Genomic DNA, 18,016 nt, shown 5'->3' on the forward strand with positions numbered 1-18,016 from the left:
ATACTTGCCCATTCATTTTCTGTCAATTGGCCAATCTATTAATTGAGTAATCATTACAGCTCTTCTTGTGTTAAGATTGCTGTGGCTCAGGTGGTAGACACGGTCGTCTATCAATCGGAAGGTTTTTCTACTGGCAGTCTACTTGTCGAAGTGTCCTTGGGCATAGTCTGTATCCTTGACGTTCCACTTCTGTGATTGCTCCAGTGTCACAGGAAATTCCGCCGGATGCATGTATGTCCTTTTTCTTCCGCTTTCTTTGTGTTGGAATTTTAAACTCCAGTGGATTTATGAGGACTATGGTTGACTTCTCCTCAGATCTCTGCAGGGTAAATTGAGACCGCTAGCTAGACTATATGTCCAATTGAGTATCCTCTCACATGCCTATTTTACAGCGGCTCCGTGCAGAGCTTAGCGCTGCCCCTGACGATTGTGATTGGTTTAAAGAAATGCCAATAAACCAGAATAGGTTTTTCTCCCATCCCGGAATGCTATGTGGAGTTGCCAGACCCTCCTCCGCTCCTCAGCGTGTGGATGGTCTGGCAAAGCGAGACTACCTTGGGCAAGACACTGAACGTGTGTGAATGTGCATGAATGTTTATCTAATGAGCAGGTGGCACCTTGAATGGCAGCCTCGGCCACCAGTGTATGAATGCGTTTGTGTGTTACTAGAAAAGCGCTATATACTGTAAATGCAGTCCATTGGTTTGTCAAATGCAACTGTGTAACTGTGGTTACAGGTGAAGCACACTTTTCACCACATCCATCAAAGATGCTGGGTGTGAAACACTGCTTTTCAGCCTAGTTTTAAGTTGCTCTTCAAGGTTTTATTTGGATCATTTTCAGGGAGTGAATCAAACGAGCATTGGTGTTCTGTGAGCTGGTGGGGGGGTTAGGGTTTATGGTTCAGATCAAGAGTGAGTCTTACCTGCCAGTTACCATCGGCACCAGAAAGTATTGCAACAAACAAACAAACAAGCAGCCAGCAGCTGTGGGTGGAAACAGCTCGGTGACAAGAGGCCGAGGGAGATCAGAAACTGTCCAACAGACTACACCTTTTACTGGTACCAGTATAGCAAAACACCAGCTGGGTCTAGATGGGTGTACCTGCTAAAGAGAGGATTGGAAAAATGATAGCTGGATGAGATATTCCAGTGAGAAAGCCAATCTGTTGTGGGTGGTTCAGGGAACAAAGAAAAGGAGGATTGAAAGAGAAAGTGTTCACAGTCTGAGCTAAAGACTCACATTATGAGAAGTTGAAACATTAATTTCACTACATTAATTACTTGCTGCCACTAAACATACAGTAGATATCAGCAAGGACATCGCACACGCTGACACGTACAGCAGTGTCAGAAGCGCCGCTATACAGTTGCAGGCAGATTGTTGTGAGCTTTACCTAATTAGCATGCCAGACACATTCACATGCTGTCAGAGCAGATGCATGCACACACTCTCGTCCTCGTCAGGCTCCGTTTCGCTCTGTCTCTCTCTGCCTGTCATACACACTCTCATCCATACTGAAAGAGAGTGTAATCTCACACTGCCATATGCTTAACACAAGTCTTTAGCATAGCAGCTGCACTCGGTTAAATTATTCGTGTGTGTCTGTGTTTTAGTAGTCAGTGACAAACTGTAAAATTAAACATGAAAATGTTTGTCTAGTGTGCAATGATCTCCTTAATCTGGTCAGACAGACAGTGTGTGTGTGTGTGTGTGTGTGTGTGTGTGTGTGTGTGTGTGTGTGTGTGTGTGTGTGTGTGTGTGTGTGTGTTTAATAATGGTTAATGTTTTCTGCACTTATATTTTAGGCTGCAGTATATTGCTAAATTCAGTAGGATTTTCTTTCTTACTCAGTGCAGTGCATAATACATTTTCTTTTCATGTTTTCTAGCATTGTTAAAGTAGTCTGGCTTTCTCTTCTGAATTCTGTTCTGCATAGTCTGAATATAAGCAGCAAAAATCTCATGTCAGCTTTCCTCAGTGCCATATTGCCGCCTTGTCAAGCAGCAGCTTGAAGCAGCGAGGTTTTCCTTCTTGTCAGTCGTGAAAGATTCTTGCATCAGCCAGGCTGCTGCCTACATTTCATATTCCCGCTGATGTATAATCCTGAAACACATTTTCAGCCTTTGTGAAGGTTTAAACTCCATGCTTGGTGATGGCTTTTATTTTTGGTTATGCTGTGTTTATTTAATATGGATGTCACCAGAGAGGCACATTGGGAATGTGTTTCTTATTAAAACCTGCACGAACAGTTTGTGCTCTCTGCTGGTTTATTGTTTATCTAAAAGTTGAAATTTCCAACCATTTTGCTCTTTATATACCTATTAAACAATACAAGCTAAAAAATATGTATAAATCAATCCTGTAACCTGCGAATTTTAGGGTCAGCAACATGGTACAGTAGTGTGTTATTGTTCACCCAACATCCTGTTTGCTTTGTCCAAAATACCGTGTAGTTCTCACTGCTCATGGAGTCTGGATTTTATTTTAAAGTGCTCATATTATGTTTTTTGGGCTTTTTCCCTTTCTTTTATTGTTTTTATATATATATTATTTTTTTATTTTTTATTTTTATTTTTTTTGTGTGTGTGCATGTTATAGGTTTTCAAAGTGAAAAAGCCCAAAGTCCACCCCAAAGGGACTTACCATCTCCAACAGAAAACACTGTTCACAAACTGCTCCAAACAGCTCTATTGTAGTCCAGCCTTTACTTCCGTGACAAACGTGCGTCACTTTGTAACACACGTTATAATGCTCGACTAGCTGCTAGCTTGGAACGCCTTCATACTCTAAAAATATGGTATTTCTTGAAAATTAAACCATGTTAACCTATTCTGGTACAACCTCTTAATACAATTATGAACCTGAAAATGAGCATAATGTGAGCACTTTAAATTTAGAAATATCTGGATTTTTTTTAGTGTTTCCACCCTCCATTTAACTTAAAACACAAGTGGTGAATAACAAACAAGACAACACCAAAATAATGTGTCCTTTCAACTTCCATTGACATTACTTGGACATGTGCTTAATATGGTTCTGTGTGTCCAGGTAAGGTGCGCTGGCAGGATTTTGACCAGGATCTGTACGTTGGAGCCACGGTGGTCCGACCGGGTCAAGATCCGTACGCCAGGAACAAGTTCAACCAGGTGGAGAGTGACAAGCTCCGTATGGACAGAGCCGTGCCTGATACAAGACATGACCAGTATGTATCTCTACTATTACACAGACTATCTGCGTCTTTCTGTCCCTCTTAACTTTATTGTTGCATGGATAATTGCAGCGATTGTGTGTACATACGTCCTTTGCTGCCCATCTATTTGATAAATTGGTACTAGTCCAGATAAGATCTTTTGGAAACTTCCTCTATTTTGGTCTATCAAACGAGTATTGTTCACTGCCTTCTCCATTCATAACACAAACCTCTGGCTTTAGCTATCGATTGTTCTAATTGCTAAATGGACGTGGTCACATGGAGACAAAAATAAACCATGGCACAATATCTATTGGATCTTTTTATTGGAATAATGTTTTAGTAAGCTTGATTCATATGTCTGCCAAATGTTCTCCTGAATTATTATGCAGGATATATTGGTCATGCACAAAATGTTATATTTTTATTTAAAGTTTTAATCCATGATGCAGTTTCAGTCCTTGTAAAAATCTAAGTTACAGTTTAGCCTTAAAGCTCTCTGACATTGGCAGAATCCATGTTTTATAACTGACACCACATGAATGCAGTAAAAATGTCATATCTGGCAATGTTAACAGAAGTAAAAAATAATTTGTATATTTGCCCCGTGATCCAAAAATAGATAGATTCTTCCTTGGCCCATGTTCCACCAAATTTAGGTGTAAATCAACTTGAGACACAAAGAAGTGAATGTGCTGCCACCACTGTGCTCCTACTACAGTATGCCATTGTATTCAGTCAGTGTTTTTATTCCTGCAGTATCTGTCTAGATGCACACTGTGTGGTTCAAAGACTATTTTTTTATAAAGGCAGTGGTCTGGCCTCAGATATATTGACCTAACTTAGACAGCTAGAGCCATTAGCCTACTAAAAGAGCAGGGATGTGTCTCCTATTGATCTGGTAGTGATTTGTCATTTGTGCAGCATGCAGCTGCTTCCCAGCTAAAACAGTCTAGTTTCAGGCCAGGGCCACTTCATCAGTGCTTTCAACACAAGATCAAAGACCTTGTAGGTTTATTCTACAACTATATAACACACATCAGCACCAGAAATTTACAGGAGGATGTCAATTCAAGATTGGTGCAGCTGCATATTGACTGAAACGCTGACAGATGTGGTACAGGGACAACAGGCGTGCGTGTGTGTGTGCGTGCGTGCCTCAGTGTGTACTGAATCCTATTTATTGTATTCATGTATCCAGAATCTGTTTAGGGAGCAGTTCCAGCTTGCAGCTTTGCTCACACGTTCAGCTGTGCGTAGGAGTGTTTGTGCATGTGTGCATTTGTACTACACATTTAGGCATTTATGTTTTTGTGTATTTTTCTGTCTGTATACTCCTAATTGTGATGGTTTCTTGTGTATGTAGTTGCAGACATAAACAATGGAAGTCAGACCTGCCGGCCTCCAGCGTCGTCATCACTTTCCACAATGAAGCTCGCTCTGCTCTGCTGCGGACTGTGGTCAGGTAGGTGAATGGTGTGTGCTGTCCACTTAAAAAAAAAAAAAGTTCCTATATTTGATTTTTTAATACCTTCCTATAAATTTCCTTACGTTCTCTGTTTAGTGTCCTGAAGAAAAGTCCATCTCACTTGGTCAAAGAGATCATTCTGGTTGACGACTACAGTGATAACGGTGAGTAATGCACGCAAACAAATTGTACAAAAAAACAAACGCAGTAAGATCAGTGTGTAAATCAATGCTCTATGTGTGTTTCAGCGGAGGACGGAGCACTGCTGGGCAAGATTGAAAAAGTGCGCGTGCTGAGAAATGACCGCAGAGAAGGTAGTTAGAAGAAGAAAGTTTTATATCATTCAAACCAAACCTCTCACTGCTGTTTCATGAATGCAATTATTCACCCCAGGTTTATGGTTGGAGGGGAAATCATTCTAAATGTGTTTTTTGTAATTGATGTTTCCCTCAGGACTGATGCGTTCGAGGGTCCGTGGTGCAGACGCCGCCACGGCACCGGTCCTTACATTCTTGGACTCTCACTGTGAATGTAATGACCACTGGCTAGAGCCGCTACTGGAGAGAGTGGCTGAGGTACCACACACACACACACACACACACGGAAAGTATATTATCATACATACAAATAAAGTAAAAGAAGACATTTTTTTGTGTTGTGATGTTTAAGAGAAACCCTTCAAGATTTGTTCTATACGTTCTGGTTCAGTTTACCAGAAAACAAGTCAGTAGTATTAAGTAGTGCTCACTTAAAAAATGTGAGCTAATTAATTATTTACTCAGAAAAAGCAAGCTGCATTAACTTAAAAACTATGAGCTAATTAAGTGTAATTTACTTAAAATAAACAAGTTGTCTTCACTTAACAAGTATAAGCTTATTGAGTGTTACTTACTCAGAAAAAGCAAGCTTGATTAACTTAAAAACCATGAGCTAATTAAGTGTCATTTACTTAAAATAAACAAGTTGTCTTCACTTAATAAGTTTAAGCTTATTGATTGTTACTTACTCAGAATAAACAAGCTGTGTTCACTTAGAAAATATAAGTTTATTAAGTATTGTTTACTCAGAACAATAAAGTTGCACTAATTTACTATTACTAAGTTCATTGAACTTACTTTTTTCAAGGCAATGAGTTTCCACAAATTTTTTAAGTAAAGTCAACTTGTTAAAATTAACAGTGCAGGACTTTATCATTATTAGTATGTTATTACTCAATTATATTAAGTTGTCTTAAGTTATGTTTTTAAGTTAATGAAGAACATGTTACACCAACTAGAAAAAATTAAGTTAGTAGAAATTTTTCTAAAACTTTGAGTATACACTACTTAATATATTTAAGTACTTTGAACGTTCGGATTTACAGTGTGTAAACTGAACCAGAAAACAAGTCAGTAGCATTAAGTAGTGCTCACTTAAAAAATGTGAGCTAATTAAGTATTTACTTAAAAAAGCAAGCTTGATTAACTTAAAAACCATGAGCTAATTAAGTGTCATTTACTTAAAATAAACAAGTTGTCTTCACTTAATAAGTTTAAGCTTATTGAGTGTTACTTACTCAGAATAAACAAGCTGTGTTCACTTAGAAAATATAAGTTTATTAAGTATTGTTTACTCAGAACAATAAAGTTGCACTAATTTACTATTACTAAGTTCATTGAACTTACTTTTTTCAAGGCAATGAGTTTCCATACATTTTTTAAGTAAAGTCAACTTGTTAAAATTAACAGTGTGTAGAGCAGCTCCTTCTTTCTCTAAACACTGCTTGTCAGGCTTCTTATAAAAGTTAAGGCAAAATACATGGGAACAGCCCTCAACTGTTTATATTTTAATATAAAGCATAAATTTATTACGGTCAATTTTTTTTTTTTATTCGGATGCTCACTCTCCATTAGCAGGGTTTGTGCACTTCATAGTTGTATAGTTCCATTGTAACTATACTTTAAAGGGATGTGACATAATGTAATTTGGCCTAAGAAAAAAAACACCAACCCAATCAGAAAATAGAAACGTTTCAGGGTTGAAGGTTCCTGAGTCTATCTACGTTAAGTGTTTCAAAGATGAACTGTTTTACAGCGCTCAAAATTGGATCACAACGATGATAATGTTGTTTGTATTTGTAGGGGAATTAGTTTTTTCCTTTCCTTTTTCACATAGAGGTCAGGGTCAGCTACAAAGCAGCACCCCTGGAGCTGGTAGTCAGTGTTTTGTTAACATTCATGTGAAAAACAAGGTGCACATGACTCGAATAACACAGGAATGTTTGGACTCTTTCAGTATAAAAGCACACAATTCCTTTTCAAATTTGGAATACATTATTGTCTGTTAGATTTGCATAAAATGGAAATTGGTCTTTGGCACTGGCATATAAGACAGCACACACCATACACAACAATCCACAACAATTATGCATCTTAAAACCTTAAAGTGACCAAGCGGCAGTAATAAAAGGGATGATGAGTGGATTGTTCTTTCACTGGCATATAAATCCATCAAAGAAATCACAATAATGCATTATTTAACAATACAAAAAATACATAATGAATAAGTGATGGTGTTGATTGCAGAATGTACTAAAAAGTATTCTTAATGATGTGTCATGATTAAAAATGTCTTCCTTCTATTGAAATTAAAATGTGGTGTTCAAGTCAGAAAGTATATAAGCCAGTGATTTAGTAGATCAGAACTTTCCCTAATGCGTTGTTGAACTTTACTTGATTTATTTCAGGTAAGAAAGAGTAATCCTACATCAGAGCTCAGAATGTGATCTCTCTTTTAGGTGTTGAGATGTTATGTATGACAGTCAGGCTTTATTCCCAGTGTCAGAACAGTTGTATAGTATTCCACCAGATTTATTTGATTGAAAAAGACGGACCTCTCACTTGGTTTATGCGAGCTTTAAACAGAATAAACTCCATTACAGATTAAAAGTTTGTTGATATTTAAAGTGAAGTCTTTTAGTAATGACTTGAGAGGGAACCTTTTGATTAAATGTAATCTCAGACTGAAGTGAGAAACTGTCTTCTTTAAATATTTATCCGATAAGACTGAAAATAGTCTGATTCTGCGTTTGATCCTCCCAAACGCTGTGTTTTGTCAGTCCCTAGTTAATAAACACCTGGAGCCAATTTTTTTACATTTTGCTGTCAAATTAATTGACTTTGCTTTTCTTTGCTTTAGTTGCACTTTAGTTGCACTTCTAAATGATGAATCACGCAAAACAGAAAGAAGGAAAAATACAATCTGTGTGGGTGAAACCTCATGTGTCATATCAAAAGGCTTCAACCCAAAATAAATAAACCCACTCAGTACCTGGAGGATTGTTTCTGTTATTGTCATTCTGGCCACTGGAGCAATCCTTTCTCTAAACTACTGTGATGTGTCTCTGCGGTAGTGATTTAGTGTAGAAAAGACAGAACTGCTTTACTTTCAGTTCTTCTTCACAAACACAGTATAGAGGGTAAACTAAACATATGACTCATTGGTGTTGAGGGAAATATTTACTTCTATTCTAGACAAAACATGTTTTCAAATGTCCTGTTATTTTTTAGTTGTCCGGATGCCCAAAAAGTTCTAATGAATTATTTTGTCCCTGTCCTTCCATCTCAGGACAAGAGCAGAGTAGTTTCTCCTATCATTGATGTCATCAACATGGACAACTTTCAGTATGTAGGAGCCTCAGCTGATCTGAAAGGAGGTACAGTACACAAGTAGAGAGATACATGAACACACACACTCACACACATACATACACACACACACACACACACACACACACACACACACACACACACACACACACACACACACACACTGTCCTGTGTGGGTCAGTACTAGCAGCATAAATACCTGTTGTTTTGGCATCCTGCGCTCTTCATAAACAGTTTTCACTTAGGAAAAACACTTCCGCAAAGTATACACCCAGCATGTTTAGTTTTACTGCTTCCTGGACATAAACTGTGTCTTCCACACTGCTTACTGATTCAAACTGGATTTTAAAGTATGTAGTACATTCATACTGATAAAGCAACTTTTATATTCTGTCCTGTGCTTTCTCGTATTAGTATATTGTGTAAAATTGGGACACAACTATTTACATTGTCAGGTTTAGGGGTTGCACTCTCTGTGCTAACACATGAACACATACAGACATGTGAAATCAGGCAACTGCAGATGTATCCAGTCAACTCATCTGAACCTGCCGAATCTAATTAAGACTGCTACTTAATCCCAACTAATGGTCATAATGGCTGTGTGTGTGTGTGTGTAGGTTTTGACTGGAATTTGGTGTTTAAATGGGACTACATGACTCTAGAGCAGAGACGAGGCAGACAAGGCAACCCCATCGCCCCTATAAAGTAAGACAGACACACGTGATCATACACAACTGACACTTTTGTTTGCCAGTTTCCACTGACTACTAATCTCGCTCTTTTCCTCGCTCCATCCCCCCCCGCCCCCCCTCTCTCTCTGCCCATGCAGGACTCCAATGATAGCAGGAGGTCTATTTGTCATGGATAAGGAATACTTTGAGCTTCTGGGAAAGTATGACATGATGATGGATGTATGGGGAGGAGAAAACCTTGGTGAGTGCTGCTAAAGTGCAAATGCAAATTCAGTACAGTCACAGTGGAGCATGAAGTCAGTAGAATCACAGTAGACAGGTAATGGTGGGTAGGAGATGAAAGTATGACACAGTAATGGATGTCAGAGGAATAGAAAATCTTGGTGAGTAAAAGAAGGAAAAAAGTGTGATTAAGAGGGGAAAGTAAAGTGTCCGGTAGAGAAAATAAATGAAAACTACTGTCAGCCAGGGCTGGACTGGGACAAATAAAAGGCCCTGGCATTTTTGGCCCAGGTGGCCCACACCCACTGTGATTGGTCAGACACATTCCCTGCAGACAGTCCTCTTAAAATATGCGTGCATTCTATTATGTGAGTTGCCTAGTGTTCAGCGTTCATGTGATAGTTTTGGATCCTTCAAGAGGGGTGTCAAGACTTATCTGCTGATCTTAAACTTAAATAATTCATTCATTCTTAGAGTTATGATTTGTATATTTATGGTATTTTTATTACTTTTTATTATTTATTTGATACTGTATTGCCATTATTGTTATTATTACTATATATATATATATATATATATATATATATATATAAAAAACTTTATTGCAGACCCAGGTCCATATAACACACAATACAGTAAAAAATATAAAAGAGATACAAAAATACATAATAATTACACATTAACCCATAGGATATACAGGCTATTGCACCAATGCTGTCTTAACCTGGAAGTGTATCTATAACAGCTTTTCACAGGGCTGACTAAAGCTTCAATTATGTGGTTCTCTGACTTATCCAGGCGACACATGAAACTAAACATCAGCTGTCTTAAGAGTGCCTCACAGGTTGGCACACTAGTGGACACAAACAAATGGCTGGCACTATGCCACCTAGGGACACGGAGCAGCAGCCTCATTGCATCATTGTATGCTACCTTGAGCCTCTGCATACTCTTTTTCTTATAGTTAGACCACAATTGAGCAGTATATAGTGGTGTGATGTAAGTTCTAAACAAAGAACACTTCACAGAATCAGAGCACATGGAAAACTTCCTTATAAGCATGTTAGCTTGAGAGTAAATTTTACAGCGCTGTCTGTAAAGGTCTTTGTCATCCGTCCAGTCATCAGATATGACATGACCTAAATATTTAATTTCCTCACACACAGTAAGAGGACTATCTGACAGATAAAAGGTCGGAAAAATTGATTTCCTGTCCTCATCGCTTCTAACTATCATTATGTGACTTTTCTTAGCATTATACTTTGTCATAATCAAGGCCATACTGAGAGCACACCTTCAGCATCTGCTGCAGCCCAGCACTATATGGACAGAGCAGGACCAGGTCGTCTGCATACATAAGATGATTAACAATAGTGTTGCCCACAAGACAGCCGGTTTTTAACCTATTTAGCTGATTTGATAATTCATCCATATAAACATTAAATAAAATAGGAGACAGAATTCCTCCTTGCCGCACTCCGTTACTAACACAGAATGGAGCAGATACAACATTATCCCATTTAACCTGAATTTTGCTTAATATTGGCTTAGCAACTTTAAAAACTGTTTACTGTTAATTGTAACTATTGTAAGATTAATATTTTGTCGCTTTGGACATAAGTGCCTGATAATTAAAATAACCATAACCCTTCCCAAAAGCTACAATAAAGCTGAGAGTAGCATATGCCCTGGAAAAGAGCACCAATACAAGAGAAGCTAAATAAGCCATTCAAGGAACACTGATGCTTGTATCAACACTGATTTTATAGATCACACAGACTTTTCACTACCCAACAGGCTAACCGCTAGCATTTTCAATGTAAGCTTAAACAGCCTTTAATGTTACAGCCAAAGTCCTTGTTGACGTGACAAACACACACACACACACACACACACACACACACACACACACACACACACACACACACACACACACACACATATCTCTTCCTCACTCGCTCCCATGGCCCTGTCATGGTCACTCTCCTCCTCCTCGGCTTCTTCCCTGTCATGATGCTGTTTCTGCCACCTCTCCTCTACTTTAGGTGATGCTGATGTTGAAGCAGCTACTACAGCCCCAAACATGTCAGAAATGTTGGCACATTTTGAGGAATCCGCCCTGTAATTTGTCTGCACCTCCCTTGCACTTTGGTGGCCGTTTGTCCATTTTAACATGGATGCGAAATTTCCAGCATAACCATTACAGCTCCAGGGCCGGGAGGCGTGGCCATAGTGGGATTCGTAAATTTGCAGCCCGGAGTGGGGAAGGGGGATCCTGGATTTGATTGGGTCAGGCCAGTGCCAATAAAGAAAATTAACCAATGGGCCGCTGTGAGTTCTTTATGGGCCGGCCCGGCCAAAAAATAAAAAAAAAGGCCTATTTATATCGGCGATTCGGTGTGATGCCCCCCGACTGTCTCATTCTCTGATTATCAGCCAGGTGACAGACGTGTCAGGGGTTTTGCCAGAGGCATTAAAGAAATAGTTTGACAGTTTTGGAAATCCAATTATGAGCTTTCTTGCAAGAGTTAGATGAGAAGATTGATACCAGACATCTCATGCCTGTATGCTAATATGAAGCTGCATCCAGTAAGCTTAGCAGCTTTCCTCTGTTTCCAGTCTTTATGCTAAGCTAAGCTAACCGACTGCTGGCTGTAGCTTCATATGGTTGTCAATCTTCTCATTGATCTATCTATATATATATATATATATATATATATATATATATATATATATATATATATATATATATATATATATATCTCTCTATCTCTCTCAACAAGAAAGCAAATACACTGCAAACCTATTTCCCAAAAATGTAAATGCTTTCGGCTTAAAACAACAGATTTCTGCTGTCTTATAAAATCTCCACCGTCACTTGAGATTTGGTACTAAAGTAGCACCAATAATGTGTCTCAAGCAGTGATCAACTCATGAGCTCATCTTGGGTTTCCGTGCCAAGAACATGATAGAAGAGCATGAAATCCTTCAGTAATTTTCTAGTCATATCTGGGTAAAAGAGTCTTCCAGACTACAGTTGATCTTCAGAAAATTACAGTGTTAATGTGATAATGATTATAGTCGGTATGAATAAAAATAACCATAGTGTACACAATAGAAACCATTTGGAAACAGCACAATGAGATAATAACAGCTGTGTCTCCCTGTTGCTTTTGTCTAAAAAAAAAAGAAATCATCAAGAATAAACAGAATGATTCATGTTTCTTTCAAGACAACACCATGATATAGAACTGGATATTGACTTGACTTGAATTCAGTTACTGGTTTACTTGTGTGCTCGTTTACACAGCACTCATTCAAATAGAGACAATGTTGGAGGGGGAACCCGACAATATCAACACACTGAAAACATGAATGAGGTGCAGATTTCCAGCGTTAACCATCAGACTTCTTACATACTACTTATAATAATCCACTGTGATATTTTTTATGGAAACAGTTTGTTGGAACAAATGTGTTATGACCTGTGTGTGTGTGTGTGTGTGTGTGTGTGTGTGTGTGTGTGTGTGTGTGTGTGTGTGTGTGTGTGTCTGTCTGTGTTTCAGAGATCTCGTTTCGGGTGTGGCAGTGTGGCGGCAGTCTGGAGATCATCCCCTGTAGCAGAGTTGGCCACGTCTTCAGAAAGCAACATCCATACACCTTCCCTGGGGGCAGCGGGACTGTGTTTGCAAGGTAACACACACACACACACACACACACACACACAAGGGGATTGAACACTCATTAACCCTCCAGGCTCCACCCATCACACTTGTTCATTAATTTACTAGAGAACAATATTTCCCATTCGCACATGTCACATTGCTGCCATTTATTTAGTCTGTACTGGATCTCTTGTGCTTCCCTTGTGTGACAGGTATTATTATTAATGGTGTGTAAGCGCAGGGTTTGCGGTTCCATCCCCAGCTCCTCCAGTCAAAATCTAAAGCAATTAGGCAAATTTCCCAAAATATCAAACTATTCCTTTAAAGTGAATATTTGAAACATGCCCAGTGGGAAAACTCTATCTGCTGAGGAAGCTCAAATGTACCTTTTCTCAATGCTTAAACTGAACCACAATATTACAATAACCATAACCCCACCTGGAATCTAATCTAATTTCATATCTAATATCAGTGTGCTGATATATTGGGCATCTCTTGTTTGGGATATGCTATGATTATTTTCTTTGGTATTATTTTTTGATTTGGGGCAATTGTTACAACACTCTTTAGACTTTTATATTTATATTTTATATATTATTTCTGATTTTGGTGCCCTAGCCACTTGTATTAAGTACTGTTGTAAACACTGGAACAATCATTATTGAGTTTTACTACAGCTTTGATAATTAAAACCAAGCAGCAACAATTAAAACACAATAAAAAAGTAATCACAGGGAAAATTGGCTTCAGATTGAGAAAGAATGCTATTTTTAAATATAGAAGATCCGTTTTTGCATGTGCTTCCCTTTAGAGCTCTGATAATTGTGACAACATAATCAGCGAACATCAGTAATGGGAAACATGATACATGGAAAGATATGGATCTCTGCTTTGAAACAGTCTCCAACCACAAGTAACAACCCTTGGAAACGAGCCTGACAAACCCTCATGGTCCTGATTAAGAACTTCAAGAAACCGATAACAGGGAATTTAATAACAAGAAATGAAGGGCGTAATAGTCCAATAACGTGGAGTATGTTTGGCCTCATCTCTATCTTTTTTTTTTTTTAATACTGTGTTTATTGGTTTACAGAGTACAAGATTAACAGATCTATGCAATGCAAAAAAAATATAATAATAGTAATAGTTGCTTACAAGTTCAATAGGAGAGGATTAATTGCTGCGATGTAAAAAAGTATGTGGATACACCTACAATGACAATGGCCAGGGACTAATAATCACATGAGAAGCTTTTAGAGCTTAGATTCAGCATAGACTATAAAAGCACCCCATATTTTCTCAAATTTAAAGGCATGGCCTTGCAGTATTAATCTTAATTTCTCCAGTTTCAATTGCTGCATTACATCTCTTAATCAGACCACGTAGGCCTCATCTCTATCTTAAGTTGGTGTCTACAATGGTCACTTTGCAGATGAAAATGATTAAATGTTTCCCGAAGGCTGTGACCAACAGGGTTGCTTAAAATTGAAATGAATCCAATGGCGCACAAGTAAAGAGCACTGACATCTTAATAATACTCATCCACTGGGGTAATTCTTATACATTGTGAATTGACAATGTGAGCTGGATGAAAGCAAAAAGTGAAGACTCCAGTGGATATGTATGAACTTAGACGTTAGATCAAACCGTTTCAGAGCTTATTATAACATGCTGGCTATGGATGTGACCCTGCCCTTTCAGCTTAGACACGTCCTCTGGACCACATTTCTGCAGTCTCAAAAGTAGTTGCATAACCCTTTCCAACTTTTCAAAATATAATTTATTAATTAATGGGAGCTCTGGTGTTCTCATGTATCAGCCTCAACAATGGAAACACGCCATGCAGAACAGCTTCATCTGTGCTTTGAGGCTGCTTCAGTTCGTCATCGTCTTGCACTTATAAAGTCCCAGACACCCTCCCTGTGTCTGCTGCCAGTGACCCTGGGGAGCTATGACAAGACAATGCATGTTTTTTTTCTCTGCTTGGATGGCTTTATAATTGTTCTGGGAGCAGCATATGAAGTTCCCTTGGAGTTTCCTTGCTGGCTTGTTTGTAATAATTAACATTTTCTATAAAATACACTATAAAACATGGCTGTATTTGACGCATCATAAGACCTTCTATCAGTCTTTGCGGTCACAACAAGATATTTTTTGACAGTTAGCTGGGGCCTGTCTCATGATGCACTATTAATAAAGTTCAGAGCTGCAAATAACAATTATTTTTAACATTGATTGATCTGGCGATTACTTTTTTAAATGTATTATCGTTTGGTCTAAAAACTGTAAGAAAATGCCAATCACAATTTACTAAAGCCTAAAGTGACGTCTTCAGAGAGCTTTTTTTGTACGACTGACAGTCCAAAAGCCAAACGTATTCAGTTTAGTTTAGTTTATTTCGATCACATAGATACACATCACATACATAACATAAATGGTAATAAAACAAAAACAAAGTGTCCCCTTAATTCATACAGTGTCATCTTAACTCGTTGTGACCGAAAAGGTGTAGGTTGAAGCATCTGCTTACTACACCTACCCTTTTTACATTCTATTTTATTTATATTTTGTACTTAGGTCCCTCGGAATCTTACCAATTTTATTACATGTATTTATTATTACTTTTTGTATGTTATATACATATTACATATTAACACATATTGTGCAGAAGATATGAAACAAAACAAAATACATTCCGATTAATATACACATTGCCATACATGCCTAAATTTTATATTTGTTTAGCATCTTCTTTTTTAGTACTTTTTTTTTTTAAATCTTTGTAGCGTGTTACACATATTTATTTCCTAATCTAAAAGATCCCACATGTTTATTCCTTTTGCCGATATACATCTTTGTTTTACATTTTTTCTAATCTTTATCTTTGTGAACAGGCATTTTCTTAGTTCATACTTGCTCTCTCTAATCCAAAACAGTTTCTGGATACAGTCTGAAACTATCCTATTTTTGGCTTTATACATTATTTGCATTGTTTTGGACTCCACCAAGTCTCCACATTTAAGTGTGTGTGAGTTTATAAATATTCTGTTTGTTGTTTCATGATATTCTGCTCTCTTAAGGAGTCTTATTGCTCTTTTTTTTGTAATATAAAAATAGGGTTAGTAATTGTTTTGTACATGTTTCCCCATATTTCCACACAATATGTAATGTATGGCAATATAAAGTAACAGTACCATATATGTCATGAATTTGAAGATTTGAGCACATCTTTTGTTTTATATAATATCGCAATGGACATTTCTATCACTAAAGACCAAAAAGCATCAAATCCTCAAAATTGAGAAGTTGAAACAAGGGAATGTTTGGTATTTTTGCTTTTTATTCAGTAAAATTTTAGTTATAGTATCATAACAAGAGTTATCTCAAGACACTTTACAGATAGAGTAGGTCCAGACCACACTCCAAGAGCATGCATTTAGTGCAACAGTGGTGAGGAAAACTTCCTTTTCGGGAACTTCCTTTTTGCGACTGAAGCAATTATCCAAATGGCTGCTGATCAGTCAGTTGATTCTAATCAACTAATTGTTTCAGCTATAATAAAGTTAGCTTGATAACTGTGCTGAGTAAAACCCAAAGGGGGTTCACCGTGCTTAGTGGATGTGCTTTCACCAAATGTGGAACATGGACTGGGGGGGCTGTTCTGGTTATGCCAACTCAGTAATCCTACTTCATGAGACAGACCCCAGGTATAAAACAGTGCAGCTGCAGCATATTTGCATACAAGTGTTCACTTGCCTTAATGGCAGTACTGTGTTGTTACATCATCTCACACACACACACACACACACACACACACACACACACACACACACACACACACACACACACACACACACACACAGTTAACCAGTAAATGCAGTAATTGGAAAAATAAACACTCATTCACATGTGTCTGTTTAACCAGTGGCATTCTGCCCTCTGGCTGTAGAGATGTATGAAAGACTGAGAGCAGTAGAGAGTGTGTGCATGGGTTTGTCTGTCTAATGCCATGTGTCTCGGCCACATTTGGAATTCGGTCCAGTTTGGAGATGACTGGTTATTTCTGGGCACAGCTCCCATGCAACATTGACGCACTCTGCCACATACCTTTTGTCCTAAATCTGTCTCTCTGTCCCTGTTCTTCCATCTTCTTCTATCTCTCATTTCCTTCTCCAACCTTTATTTTTCTCACTTGCTCTTGGTTTCATATCACCTTTTGCCTGTCTTCAATCACACCTCTCCCCATTTTCTCCCTGTTCGTCACCCTTCCTTCATTTGTCGTCTCTCACCTCTCTCTCAGGAACACGAGGAGAGCAGCAGAGGTGTGGATGGATGAGTACAAAAACTTCTACTATGCTGCTGTCCCCTCAGCGAGAAATGTCCCCTACGGAAAGTAAGTACCATTAAGTATGAGCCCTACAGGAGCCAGGCAGCATAATGTAGCTACATCAAAAAATTCTAAAGACAGCCGAGGGAATTGGCATATTAATTGGATTGCCAATTAGCAGTATGTCAGCTGTAAAAGAAGTCAGTGACCCCTTTCATTGAAGTGACATGAGACAGTTAATGTGGCTTAAAAGAGGGCAAAAAGTCAAAAGACCGCCATATTATTTGACGTGCAGAAGGGATTAGTGTTAGATTGTGACAGCATATGCCAAAGCAAAAGACCATGATGGACACAAACCATTGGTAAAAAGAAGCGAGGATCCATGAAAAGGGGGTAGATGGATATTAACAGGCTAGTGATAGATGTTTTAGCCATGCCATGTAAGAGCCTATTTGTATTCTTTTTTTGTGTTTCTACTTTATTTCACTTTATATACTAGCTGACTGCTGCACCCTTTTCCACTTTTTTCAGAATAGGCCACACAACAAAAAGTGCTCTCACATCAATACAGTGCAGCTGGACAAAGATAAAAATGCTCATTATGTGACCATGTAGGAACACTCCTGGCATCTCCCTCCAGTGCCAGCCTAAGCCTGATTTTCCCAAAGGATGCAGAGGTGCCCTAGGCCTCCATGTTCTTCCCTCACAGAATGGCTATAATTTATAACCTGACGCGCCATATGGTGTGTTGTCCATTGGATGCTGATTGGTGCAGTAAGCATTTAGTTTAGACACAAAT

At 38.3% G+C, this 18,016-nt stretch overlaps 1 protein-coding gene across 1 annotated transcript in view; it reads left to right on the forward strand.

The window, feature by feature from the left end:
• galnt2 (UDP-N-acetyl-alpha-D-galactosamine:polypeptide N-acetylgalactosaminyltransferase 2) overlaps positions 1-18,016 on the forward strand; it is a 58,614-nt gene that overhangs the window by 31,632 nt on the left and 8,966 nt on the right. Inside the window, exons 3-12 of the mRNA XM_028575093.1 lie at positions 3,052-3,205; positions 4,560-4,658; positions 4,758-4,825; positions 4,910-4,975; positions 5,115-5,236; positions 8,268-8,355; positions 8,929-9,016; positions 9,141-9,244; positions 12,792-12,918; positions 17,191-17,283. Coding sequence (XP_028430894.1) covers positions 3,052-3,205; positions 4,560-4,658; positions 4,758-4,825; positions 4,910-4,975; positions 5,115-5,236; positions 8,268-8,355; positions 8,929-9,016; positions 9,141-9,244; positions 12,792-12,918; positions 17,191-17,283 — 1,009 coding nt within the window. The remainder of the gene's footprint in view (positions 1-3,051; positions 3,206-4,559; positions 4,659-4,757; positions 4,826-4,909; positions 4,976-5,114; positions 5,237-8,267; positions 8,356-8,928; positions 9,017-9,140; positions 9,245-12,791; positions 12,919-17,190; positions 17,284-18,016) is intronic.

This window comes from Perca flavescens, chromosome 1 (genome assembly GCF_004354835.1).
Source record: "Perca flavescens isolate YP-PL-M2 chromosome 1, PFLA_1.0, whole genome shotgun sequence".
Taxonomy (NCBI): domain Eukaryota; kingdom Metazoa; phylum Chordata; class Actinopteri; order Perciformes; family Percidae; genus Perca; species Perca flavescens.